We start from the raw sequence: 13340 nt of genomic DNA, 5'->3' as shown, positions 1-13340 counted from the left end.
CCATATCAAAGGGTGATAGTCAGATTCTTTTTGGTTGGAGATGGTCATTGCTTGATACTTTTGTGGCTTGAATATTACTTGCATTTGAGCAACCAGAGTCTAGATATTGTCTAGGTCTTGAGGCATAAGACACAAACCGCTTCAGTATTTGAGGAGTTAACAAAATGATACTAAACATTGTGCAATTATTAGTGTAATTATTCTCCACCTTACCATTATGATGGAGGGAAGGTCATTGAAGCAGCCAAAGATGATTAGATCTTAAACACCACCCTGAGGAACTATGGAGGCATTTGTGGTTTAGTGGTAGTGGCCATACCTCTGAGCCAGGAGGTCTTTTGAAGTATGACCTGTTCCAGACATGTATAAAAACCTCTCTGATGAGGTTGATTTGGAAAATACCCTGAAGAATTCCTGCAGTGGTGCCCAGAGCTGATGGGATTGATCTCCAACAATGACAACCCTCTTCCTTTGTCTTAGACATGACCGTAACTAGTAGCAATGACTCCACCACTCTTCCCCGTTCCATTGACTCCAGCTTTGATAGAGCTTCTTGATGCCACAATAGGTCATATGCTGACTTAAATGTGACTCTTTCCTCATTTTAAGTTCAGTTCACTGTCAACGTTTGGACCAAGGCTATAACCTTGCATCAGTGAGCAAATTGTTTCCTTGTAAAGGATGCTTTATTGTACTGTTGGTGGCCTCTTCCGCCACTTTGCTGATGATCACAAATAGACCAATAGGAAGATAGTTAGCCTGGTTTGATTTGTCCTGCTTTTTGTGCACAGGACATACCTGAGCAATTTCCTAAGTTATTGGGGAGACACTTGCACTGTAACTGTATTGTAACAGCTTAACTAGTCTTCAGTACTAATCCTGGAATGTTGCCAAGGTCCATTGTTTTGCAGCATCCAGGACCTTCAGGCATTTCTTTCTAATGTTAAGTGAATCAAATTAAAGGCTGGCATGTGATGCTGGAACCTCAAGGCAAGTGCCTCAACACTTTTGAATGAAGATCGATGTGAATGTTTTAGCCATATTTTACACAAGGTCTGTGCTGTTGTCATTCCTATTAATACTGTCACAGTCAGATCGATTGGCAACAAATCAGTGACAGCTGCTAGGCTGGTTCTACTTGATCTTGCTGTGTCCTTTGCGGCTTACTTAGTAGTCATACTACTGTTATTCTTGATAATTGACATTGAAGTACCTCATCAACACTACATTCTGTGACCTTGTCACTTTCACTGCTTCCATAGTTTTTCTGGGGGAGGGGGCATTTGAGATAATAGTGCTCAGCAGGAGTCTTCCTTGCTCTAGTTAGACCTGATGCCGTGAGGTTTCACAGGGACCAGAATCAACGTTGAGGATTTTGAGGGCAAATCTCTCCTGTATACCACAATGATGCCTCTGCTGATTTGGCAGGCAATACCAAGGAATGGTAATGGTGCTGTCTAGAACACTATCTATAAGGTGTTATTGAGTGTATTTGACGGTCACTTGTTGACGAGTATGTGGGACAGTTCTCTCAATTTTGGGACAAGCTTCCAGATGGTCGCAAGGGGTTTTTGCGGAATTGACAGGACTGTGTTTGTACCACTGTCATTTTCAATGCTGAAGTGGATGCCAGATGATCTATTTGGCCTCGTTCCAGAAAAAAAATTTTTTTAAGCAGTTAAGTCCAAGTGTATGTGGCTTGCTGTAACATTTTAGAGGACAGTAGAGACTCAAGTACATTGCTGTGGTTTAGAGTCCATTTTTAGCCAGACCAGGTGAAGACAGCTAATTCTGTTCCCAAAGGCGATTCATGAACCAGTTGTTTTTTTTTATTTCATAAAACACAACCCGATCATCCACATCAATAATTTAAATGAAAAATTTATGTGCACTGCCCAGCAATGTTCCTTCTAAGCTGCACTGTATATGTTCCTGGTTTGCTTTGCCTCACATTTATCTAAAGTAAATTCCATGTGCCACTTCTTGGCCCATCTGATCAAGGCCCCTTTGTACTCTGACATAATTTTCTTCACTGGCCACTACACCACCTAGTTTGGTGTCATTTACAAATCGTACCTCCTATAGTCACATCCAAATTATTTATATAATGACAAAAAAAACAATAAAATCGACCCAGCATTGATTCTTTTGGCACACCACTGGTCACAGGCCTCCAGTCTGAAAAACAATCCTCCATCACCACCTTCTTTCTCCAAACCAATTTTGTATCCAATTGGGCTGGCTCCCCCAGATTCCACGGGATCTGAAACCAAAAAAGAGAAAATGCCGGAAAATCTCAGCAGGTCTGGCAGCATCTGAGAGAGAAAAGAGCTGACGTTTCGAGTCCAACTGACCCTTTGTCAAAGCTCTCCTTACAGATGCTGCCAGACCTGCTGAGATTTTCCAGCATTTTCTCTTTTGGTTTCAGATTCCAGCATCCGCAGTAATTTGCTTTTTTATCCCCCATGACATCTAACCTTACTAACCAGTCTACCATGAGGACACTTGTTGAAAGCTTAGCTGAAGTCCATACAGATAATGTGTATCGCTTTGCCTTCATCAGTCTTTTTTGTTACCTCTTCAAAAACTCAATCAAATCAGTAACATATAATTTCCAATGCACAAAGCTATGCTGACTATCCCTAATAAGTCCTTGCCTTTCCAAATGTATGTAAATCCTGTCCCTCAGAGTCCCCTCCAACAACTTTCTCATCGTTGACATAAAGCTCACTGGTCTATAATTCCAAGGCATTTTCTTAGAGCTTTTCTTAATTAATAGCACATTAGCCAAACTCCATTCTTCCAGCACCTGATGAGGGCTTCTGATGATGCAAATACCTCAACTAGGGGCTCAGCAATCTCTTCAATAGTTTCCTACAAAATTCTAGCAAACACCTGATCAGGTCCCATGGATTTATTTAGCTTTATTCATTTTAAGACCTCCAGCACCACCTCTTCTGTAATCTGAAGTCTTTAAGCCATCACTACAGCGGAATCTTAATTATCCGAATATCAGATTATCCGAACAAGATCGCAAGGTCCCATAAAAACATTACAAAGAGGTAAGTGAGTTTGGATTACCTGTACTGAAAAACATGTGAAAATGCTGGCAAAAACAAAGAAACACATACACCTCAAGCAACAGCAACTGGATTTTTTTTAGTGTAAGGGTTAGTTAAACAGTCCTTTGCAAAAGTATGTGCTTTATTCCCATCACTTTAGATTAGATTCCCTAAAGTATGGAAACCGGGCCGTTCACAAAAAAGAAAGCAGAGAAAGTAGACACTTGCGCAAGGCAGTGCTTCTGTCTTTCTTTCACGACACTGACAAATGCTCTTTGGATTGTAGAAGCTGTTCGGGACCTTGCTTAATGCTGGGATTTCCTATATTTATGTGACAGTAAGGATTTAGTCCTTCTCAGTTTAACCTGCAATTTACAGAATGCAAAGATTAGTTTGTTTAAATAGCAGACTCATCAAAATTATAGATTTAAACAAATCCTCCAAGTAGAGCACAGAATTAGATCTGTATAGCTTCCCTTATTTCAGGTCAAATCGATTATCCAAATAATCAATTATCCAAAACGAAATACTGCCTGCCCGTCTCATTCGGATAATAGAGATTCCTCAGTATTTATTTCCCAAAGTTTCCAAGCTTCCAAGTAAGTATTTACTCTGGAAAAGGACATGAAATATTCCTTTAGTACTTCACTCATCATCTGTGATTCCACACATAGGGAGCCATGGTGAACCTTAACAGGCCCTATTCTCTCTCTATTTACTCTTATGCTCATAATCTCCTTGGATTCTCCTTAACTCTATTTGCCAAAGATATCTCATGTCCCCTTTCTGCCCTCCTGATTTCCCTGTATATTCCTACGGTCATTACACTTCTAGGAATTCACTTAATCTCTGCTGTACCTTCCTGATTGTATGCTTCCTACTTTTTCTTGACCAGAGCCTTAATTGCTCCAGTCATCCAGTATTCTCTACACCTCCCAGCCTTGCACCAACAGGAACAGTGTCTCTGCACACTCACCATCTCATTCTTGAAGGCCTCCTGCTTCCCAAACATTCTTATACCTGCAAATAGACTCAGCTAATCAACTTTTAGAAGTTCCTAATACCTTCAAAATTGGCATTACTATCATTTAGAACATTAACTATCTATCCCTTTCCATAACTATTTTAAAACCAGTGGAATTATGATCACTTGCCTCAAAGTGCTCCATCATTTGCCCTGCCTTATTTCCCAACAGAAGGTCAAATATTGCTCCTTCTCTAGTAGGTACATCCACGCAATGCATAAGAAAACTTTCTTGTATACACTTAAATTACTCTCATCCAAGCCCTCAACACTGACAACCCTATTTTTCTTAGATATTTGAGATCTCCTTACATGTTTGCTTCTCAATTTCCAGCTGATTACTGAAGAGGCCTGTAGTACAATTCCAACAAAGTGATCATCCCTTTCTTACTTTAAAAAAAAATATCAGCCATATGATTTCACTGGACGATTGCCCAGAATATCCTCCCCAAGTACAGTCGTAGTGTTCTCCCTAATCAAAACACCACACTCCTTGACTTCCTTTCTATCCTTCCTATAACTATACTCTGGAACATCAAGCTACTAGTCCTGTCCATTCCCTGAGTTATGTTTCTGTAATAGCAATGATATTCCAGTGCCATGTTCCCAACCATGCCCTGAGGTCATCTGCCTTACCAGTCAGACCTCTTGCATTGAAAGTAATTGGAATTTCAGTCTTACCTCATTCTCAGTCAAACTTTTGTCTGCCACGATTATTAGATTTGGGTTAGACTTGCTCCCATTATCTACTGTACCAGTTCCAGCCTTTTCTCACTATCGCTTTGGCTCTCCCTCCCACCCATTAGTTTAAAGCCGCTCTAGAAAATCTCCCCACAAAGATATTGGCTCCCTTCCAATTCAGATGGAACCCAATCTCTCTTATACAGGCCATTTCTACCCCAAAGAAATCAGAATAATCCAAAAATATGAATCCTTCCCCACTGCACCACCTCCTCAGCCACACATTCACTTGCTCTATCCTCCGACTCTCACTAGCACATGGCACCTGCAGTAGTACAGATATTATTTACCCTCAAAAGTTTTTAAACATCTTGTCCACCTTGCCATATTCTCTCTCCCTTTCCTCTGTGTTGGTACCAATGTGCATAATGACGCCTGCTGGTCACTCTCCCCTTTCAGAATATTCTGCACCCTCAGATATTCTTGATTCCGGCACGAGGAAGGCAACACATCATCCTGTTGCCTTGCTGTCATCCGCAGAAGTGTCTGTCTGTGCCCCAGACTAGAGAGTCCCCTATTACAAGCCGATCACTTGGAACCTGACATACTCTTCGTTAGAAATAGTCACAGTACCAGAAAGCTGGGTGTGGATCCTATACTCTCCTGACAGACTAGCCCATCACCAACCATCCTTCAGTATCGAAAATAACATACTACATACAGCAGGTTAGTCACAGGAGACTCTTGCAGTACCTGGCTACCTCTCCTACTATTCCTAACAGTCAAGCTCTGGGCTGCCCTTTACCTTGTTTTCCTCTTAAAATATTCCTTAAAACCCATCATTTTGACAAAATCTTTGGTTATCTGACAAAATATATTAACGTCATCTCTTGTTTTCTAATGCTTCTGTGAAATATTCTGGGATGTTTATGTTAAAAGGTGCAATATGAATTGTGGTTTTCAATCATGCGAGAAATGTTATGTGAAATTAGAGAATGAATCCAATAGTTAAACCTACTTATAAAGTATAAATCCCTGGAATCTCTGACATGTTTATCTATATATCAAATCCAATTGTTGCATTCCTGTTGCAGTCAACTGGCTCAAAGGTTTATGCTCATTGAGACTTTGCTGCCCTGCAAGATCTGCCTTTGTAACTGAAACACATTTGTCTATTGATGATTTGGGGAACCATTGCACACATTAAATGAATCTTAGCCAGTGAATGAATCTTCACTGAAAAGCATATGTTCATCCATTAGTACCTGATTAACAACACCGGTGAGGTTACTCAGCATTTTGAGTCAAATGAGGCTTGAGCACTTAGTTTCTCCAAGAGATCTGCTGAAATTAGCCCCTCCCACAGTGGTTATAGTTGTCACATGATTAGAAAAGACTACAAATTCAATTGGGGAGGGTAGAAGAAGAGACAGAAAGGGATGTTGGCAGAGCAGAACTCATTCAGATATGTAATTGAACTTTCTTTTGAAAGACAATTAAACTTTAAGAGCAATAAAAGGCAATTTATTGGCAGAGATACTTCTTGTTCATTGACATTAATATGGATAAGCTCAAAACATTTTTGAGAGACATAAAAAAATCCCTTTTCCTGAACAAAGTCTTGCAGACTGCAGTTATTTTTTGCTCCCTCTCCTGGCACAAGCCAATTCGTTTTTGGATTTGAATTTATCTACTTGGAAGCCCCTGAATAGAAAACAAATTCAGAATCATATCATTTACAAAGACAGTTGTAACATTTGTCTTCCCAAACTTTACAAAGTAAAAACGTAAACATTACATCTCTATTGTTCAGAAAAAAAATCTCACTGCCAGATGTTTTGAATTATTGTAAAATCCATTCACTTGGCCATGTTAGAAGTTAGCATTTGAGTCAATTCAGGCAGCAGCCCTTAGCCTGCTGAAAATCCATCTGCATACACACCAAAACTCTACCTTGATTGAAGATATGGTCTTGCTACGTACAAGTGTAATAAAAGCTGTTCACTAGTCCAGATAATGCACTGCCACTCACAATACGTGAGCAACAAGGCAAAAAGAAGGCACAACCCCAAATATCTGCTTTTGATCACAGCATATTTCTGACAATTAGAGGCTTGAACCTAGAAAAATATTTGATATCATATTGTTGTTGCTAGAAATGTATTTTTTGTTAAACTATAAAAAAACTTCTTGAAGTGCAACAAAACCAATCTTTCCAACAACTATTTCCAATGTAAACAAAAGTACTATCAAAAAGTACAGCACAAGTTGGTATCACAATACCAAACTGGCAAATAGCTGTAACAAGTGAGATTTGTAGGCCAATAGTTATGCCATTTCATTTCAGTAAACATTAATTTGACAGTCTAATAAAATTAAGAAACAGTAAACTGAACATTTTGATGGAGTTTCCTCTGGTGAAAAAAAAATCAACTGTGCTCATGCGTATTTCCGAAGAAACTTAGTATGGAAATTCTTCACATTCTGCAACAGCACTTTTAGCTTCTCAACAGGAAGGAGAATGGTCATTCTGGAGGAAAAAAATAACATTACAAATACCAGTGCAGAGTTTTAATAAAATAAAAATTGGCAAATTTTATCAATTCATGATTCCTCAACCTTCTACTTCATCTCCACTATTTTAGATAATTACTTTAAAAAAAAAGAAAAATCTCAAGAAAGGGAAAAGGATGGAGTCATTCAGTAAAAATTATTTTTCAGTGTTTAAATAGAGGAATAAACATCGAAACTACAGGTTAACAAGTCTAATTTGGTAGAGGGGAAATTTGTAGAGTCAATACTCTGAGACAATATTAATTGGCATGTGGAAAACTTTGGACCAATAATTGAGTGGCAACACGGATGTACAAAAAACAAGTCATTTTTGGCTAAATTGCTTGCATTCTCTAAAGTAATTAAGAAGATTGAAGAAGATAATGTAGTGAATGTATGAGCTTTTAAAAAAAGGGAGATAAAATACTGCATAACACAATTAACAGAACTAAAACACATGAAAGTGAAGGGCTGCATGGGTATAAAATTGGCTAAGGGACCAAAGTAAACAGTTGTGAAGTTACTTTCCAAATTGGAAGGGAATGTGCAGTGGTTCTCCAATGCCCAATTTTTATACCTAACTTCAGATGATCGAAAAGTCATAATTTTAAACATCAGCAATGTCAAACATTGGCCAGAGAGGAGTTGTAACAGTGTAAACTGGAGTCACCTGTTTGGAACATGCAGATCCAGACAAAATAGCTCCACGGGAATTACCTGAGAAACTGAACATTCTGATGGCATAATTCCCTGCGGCTGGAATCCTCAAAAAAATACACTAAAGTTGAATAACTTGGAGGGTTCTAATTCGGTTAAGTGACCAGTCATCCAGGAAAAGTTGAAGAATTAGAAACCTACTTCAATTCCTGAGTAATTATTAAAGTGAATGTCAAATTCCCTACCATACTGAAGAGGGATTAGAGGATATTTACCAGGACGTTGCCTGGGCTGGAGAGAATGATTGGATGTTGTTTTCCTTACAGCGGAAGAAATTTGGAGAGGACATGATTGAGACGTATGAGGGGAATAGATTGAGTTGGCAGGAAGAAACTTTTCCCATAAATGGAGGAATCAAAGATCGGGGACAAAGATTTGAGCTAAAGTTTAGGGGGAAATGAGAAGTAAGACATTTTCTCCAACATGGTGATGGAAATGTGGAACTCACTGCCTATAAGGGTAGTCGAGGCAAAAATCCTCAAAACATTTAAATATTTAGATGTACACTTTCAATGCCCAAGGCATATAATGCTGGAAAATGGGATTTGAATAATCCAGTGGTTATTTTTGACTGATGTAGACACTAGGGGCCAAGGAGCATTTTTCTGTGCTGTAGATCCCTACGACACTATGATTCCAAGAGAGTAGAGCTGTTGTTTTGAAGTCTGGTTTCAAGCATACAAACTACATATCATCAGTCTCTACTCATTTATCTACATTGCCTTATAGTCCATCAAAACTACAATTTTTAAATTCTCATTATGTTTAAACCTATACACCGTCTTGATTCTTTCTGAAGTTGGCAGTGTGTTGGGGTTTTGCAATCTCTTAGTCAGTGAGTATAATAAACATCTGTTCTGTAAAATCAGGTGACAGCACTATACTGAGTCAAGCAGGACACAGAGTGGGGACAATGCCCGATTAAATTACATTTGCAGACAATGCAGAATTGCAATACGGCAATGGGTATCAGAATACATTTTGTAGACAAACTGTTGGGAGAGTTTTGTCCTTCACTAGGGTGATTCAGAAAACTGCTTAGGCCAACTGCTTGCAAATGCAGACAGCCATGTTTATAATCACTAGTTTTAAATGTTCCCAAAGTGTAAATACTTACCCTTTGCATGTCCTTATAAAAAGACTTTCACAATCATAAAGGTCTCTATCACACCGCACTTTACAGTTGTAGTGTTGAAAGAAAATTATCTCAGTCTCTTTAGCCTTTCCTGATAAATGTATTCATTAGGTTCTTGTAACATTCATCTCAATTTAATTTTTAGCAGAACTAGGCACAGATCTGTGCCCCCAGCTCTTTGATCCCTCCATCAAGAGATTTCCTGCCTAACCTATCTATTATCTCGATAATGTCCTCCAAGCATGGCTTAATCAAAAGTTTGTTATAACTGATTTCCTATTTCTTCAGAAATAATGTCCCCTCCCACCCTCTATCTTGCTTGCTTTGCCTTATTAATTTGTTTTGCTACTTTTAGTGACTTTTCTACTTCATCCATAGGTCTATTAGCACCTCAAATCTCTCAACGCTGGTTATCAAAGCATTTTTTGGCTTCCTACTAAATCTCATTATCGAAGTGAGCCATCACCACCGAAAAAGGCAGTGCATCGAACATATGTAGTCTCATCTTAAAACTCAAAAAATATCCAGTGGAATTCAAATTGTTCAGGTAATTAAGTATACAATTAGCCGAAACTATAAATTATCAGCTTTTAGAGCAGTCAGACATATTGTGAAACAATGATTGCATAGACTTCACCTGAAATGATATGTTCCTTCTTTTTGTCCAAATCCACTACCAGGTATCACACAAATTCCAGTCTCCTCCAGGAGTTTCATACAGTAGAACATATCTGGTATCATCCCATGGGTCTAAATCAAGAATAACTTCAATTAGGACAGTCAAAACAGACTTCAGACCATTATAATTATCTGCCAATTGAAAGATTGTAGCAAGTATGCAGTCCAACAAAAATCCAGGGACTTTCACTGAACAGTTCATGCACAGAAAGCCTACCAAAACACAATTATCGTACCAACAATTTTGCCTACACTTTTTTAAAAAATAAAAACAAGTGATCACACAATTAAAGTTAATGGCAAAACTTATTTTATCTATTTGAAACAAATCATTGATGGCAAAACACTGCCTCCCAAGAATACAGCTCCAAAATCAGTCCCAGAAAACTTGACAAAAATCTGTAAAGCTGTTCTAGCAAAAATGCTAGGGTGACCATTAAGGACTCCACCCTGTCAAGGTTTAAATTCAGAGGTGGATCAAACTATTAAAATAAACCAGTTAGGCACCCAGGCCTAGGACTGAATGACACATGATAGATGAATGAAGTGTGATCAAAAATGTATTTCAAATGGGGGATGGGGTAGGGGATGACACCATTATATGGAAGTTGAAGACTATACTCAAAGCTTTGGGATTAAATTCACAAAACTGGTGGAACTCATCTACCAGTACGTGTATTTTTGTGTGTATAGGCTCGCCACTTTTCCTCCAGACAGCAGACTTAGAACTCCTGTTCTAAAAGGGGCTACCTTTCCCATTTGACCTCCAATGTATATCCATCTGAAGGAGAAGGGAAGATTCCACCCGGAATGCTCAATGGAACTAGTGACAAAACGTAGCAGCGTCTGTGTCTTGTGTATCCAGACCCCAGTCTATTTTGTTATTTCTGTTAGATCATGGTAGTCAGTAGACTAGATGGATTATACATTTGTAAATTCCGAGCACACATGCACCACTTATCAGAATAGGCCTCTGCTCGCAAGAATCGGTGAGTGAACCTATACATAGTGGCCTAGCTACTATTCAGATATGCAAAATCTGGATCAATTTACAACTAATGCAAGTTGCAAATGTGCACAGGAGGAGTTCTAATCATAACCCAAAGGCAAGAAATAACAATTCATATAATACAAACTGGTGTACTTTAACTGGAACATAACCACTTTCATTTGCAAAATGCATAACTTCTGAACCCTATACACAAAATATTCTTTCATTTCTTTAAAAACAAATTGCATTAGATGTCACCATATTGAAATGTCCAACTAAACATTGCCATCTCTACTAGAGCTTCGTGGGAAACTAGGGAAGAGACTACTGGGCCCATTGCGGAGATATTTGTATCACTGATAACCACAGGTGAGATGCCAGAAGACTGGCTTAAGGGGTTGGTATTATTTAAGAAAGGCTATAAGGAAAAGCCAGGGAACTCTGGATTGGTGAGGGAGCAAGCAAATAATGTTCGTGCTAAGTTCGAGCATCATTCAATGCAACAACCTCTTAAAACCAGCAGGGCAAAACTATGTTCCTAGGGATAGTGCATAAAGAGCAAAAGTAGGAACAAGCTTGAAAGTCACACTATTTCATTCTAATGCTCGGCAAGATCAATGGGGAAGGCATGGAGTGAAAGATGCATCTCTGTTTGAACAAAAGGAAGTTATAGCAGTGCTATGCACTTGTAGCTCATACATCCACCAAATTCAGATCTGACAGATGGTTAAAGAAAGATGAACAGATGAAAAAAAATCAGGTTGTAAAGGTTTGCTCACTGAGCTGGTAGATTTGTTCTCAGATGTTTTGCCACCATACTAGGTAACATCATCAGTATGCCTCCGATGAAGTGCTGGTGTTCTGTCCCACTTGCCACTTATCTGTCTTGATCTGTTGTGGTGGGTGATATCACTTCTGGTTCTTTTACTGAGAGGTTGGTAAATGGGGTCCAAATCGACGTGTTTGTTAACGGAATTCCGGTTTGAATGCCAGGCCTCTTGGAATTCCTGGGCGTGTCTTTGTTTAGCCTGTCCTGGATGGATGTATTGACCCAGTTGGACTGGTGACCTTCTTAGTCTGTGTGTGTGGATACCAGTGATAGTTGGTCACGTCTTTTGGTGGCTAGTTGGTGCTCATGTACCCTTGCGGTTAGTTTCCTGCCCATCAGTCCAATGTAAAGTTTGTTGCAGTCCTTGCAGGATATTTTGTATATGACGTTTGTTTTGCTCATTGTTGGTACAGGGTCCTTTAAATTCATCAGGAGCTGTTTCAGTGTGGTGGTAGGTTCGTGAACTACCATGATGCCTAGGAGCCAGAGTAGCCATACATAATGTATGGCAGACATAATGCAATACGTTAAATACATCTCAGAGATGACAACCAGACTACTCTGGCCCCGAGGCACCATGGTAGCCCATGAACCTACCACCACACTGAAACAGCTCCCGATGAATTTAAAGGACCCCATACCAACAATGAGTAAAACAAACGGCATATACAAAGTATTCTGCAAGGACTGCAACAAACTTTACATTAGACTGATGGGCAGGAAGCTAGCTACCAGGACATGGGCACCAACTAGCCACTAAAAGACATGACCAACTATCACTGGTATCCACACACAGACAAACAGGAACACCAGTTCAACTGGGACATCCATCCATCCTGGGACACGCTAAACAAAGACACGCACAGAAATTCCTAGAGACCTGGCATTCAAACCGGAACTCCGTTAACAAACACATCAATTTGGACCTTATTTACCAACCTCTCAGAAAAAGAACCAGAAGTGACAGCACCCACCATAACAGACCAAGACAAATAAATAGCAAGTGGGACAGAACACAAGCACTTTATTGCATGTTACCTAGCAAGGTGACGAAATGTCCAAGAACAAATCTACCAGCTCAGCGAGCAAACTTACAACCTGAGCCACAAATCTCCAAAATCACAGTCGAAGAAATGATTGCCAAATAGGAAAAGAAAAGGTGAAGTCCCTTTCCAAAATTATATAACTTAAATAGTCATTATGATCTGCAAAATATAGAACCAGATTATGTATGCTTTCAGTTCTGGAATTACAAACCTCAGCTTCTTTGATTGCTTTGGAAGGAATGAATATTCTTGGAAATGCATATAGAGCACCTTGCAGAGGGTTACAGTGCATTCCAGGAATTGTATTCAAGACATCCTCTGTTAACTGAGCTTTCTCAGCGAGGTCATGCAATACCTTCATCTTTTCCTGCATGTTAAACAAACACACCTTATTAAAAATAACAATGTAGCACATTTATACTTCAGTGGAGACAACATAATATCTTGTGCCTGTACATCAAACACGCCTACAAATGCAGAACATTTAAATTAGTCCTAAATCCAATATGTTGGCCAATATTTACAGTAAGGACTGAAAAAACTTTAGATGCAGATGTACGCAAAGGAGATAAGTAGCTAAAACTGTCTGCAATTCCCATTAAAAGACATTTTATATGTGTTATG

General features: G+C 39.2%; 1 protein-coding gene across 1 annotated transcript in view; it reads right to left on the bottom strand.

Annotated features, from left to right (window-relative positions):
* Positions 1-6275: 6275 nt before the first annotated feature.
* The window catches only part of gpt2 (glutamic pyruvate transaminase (alanine aminotransferase) 2), a 33232-nt gene continuing 26167 nt past the window's right edge, over positions 6276-13340 (bottom strand). Inside the window, exons 9-11 of the mRNA XM_043706909.2 lie at positions 12928-13083; positions 9810-9922; positions 6276-7297 (exon numbers count right to left, since the gene is read on the bottom strand). Of these exons, the coding sequence (XP_043562844.1) occupies positions 7207-7297; positions 9810-9922; positions 12928-13083 (360 nt within the window). The 3' untranslated portion in view covers positions 6276-7206. The remainder of the gene's footprint in view (positions 7298-9809; positions 9923-12927; positions 13084-13340) is intronic.

The sequence above is a fragment of the Chiloscyllium plagiosum genome, unplaced genomic scaffold (genome assembly GCF_037043375.1).
Source record: "Chiloscyllium plagiosum isolate Xiang-an unplaced genomic scaffold, Cpla_swu_hap1 HiC_scaffold_17, whole genome shotgun sequence".
Taxonomy (NCBI): domain Eukaryota; kingdom Metazoa; phylum Chordata; class Chondrichthyes; order Orectolobiformes; family Hemiscylliidae; genus Chiloscyllium; species Chiloscyllium plagiosum.
The sequence above is the reverse complement of the archived record's forward strand: the minus strand, read 5'-3'. Positions and strand labels throughout refer to the sequence as shown.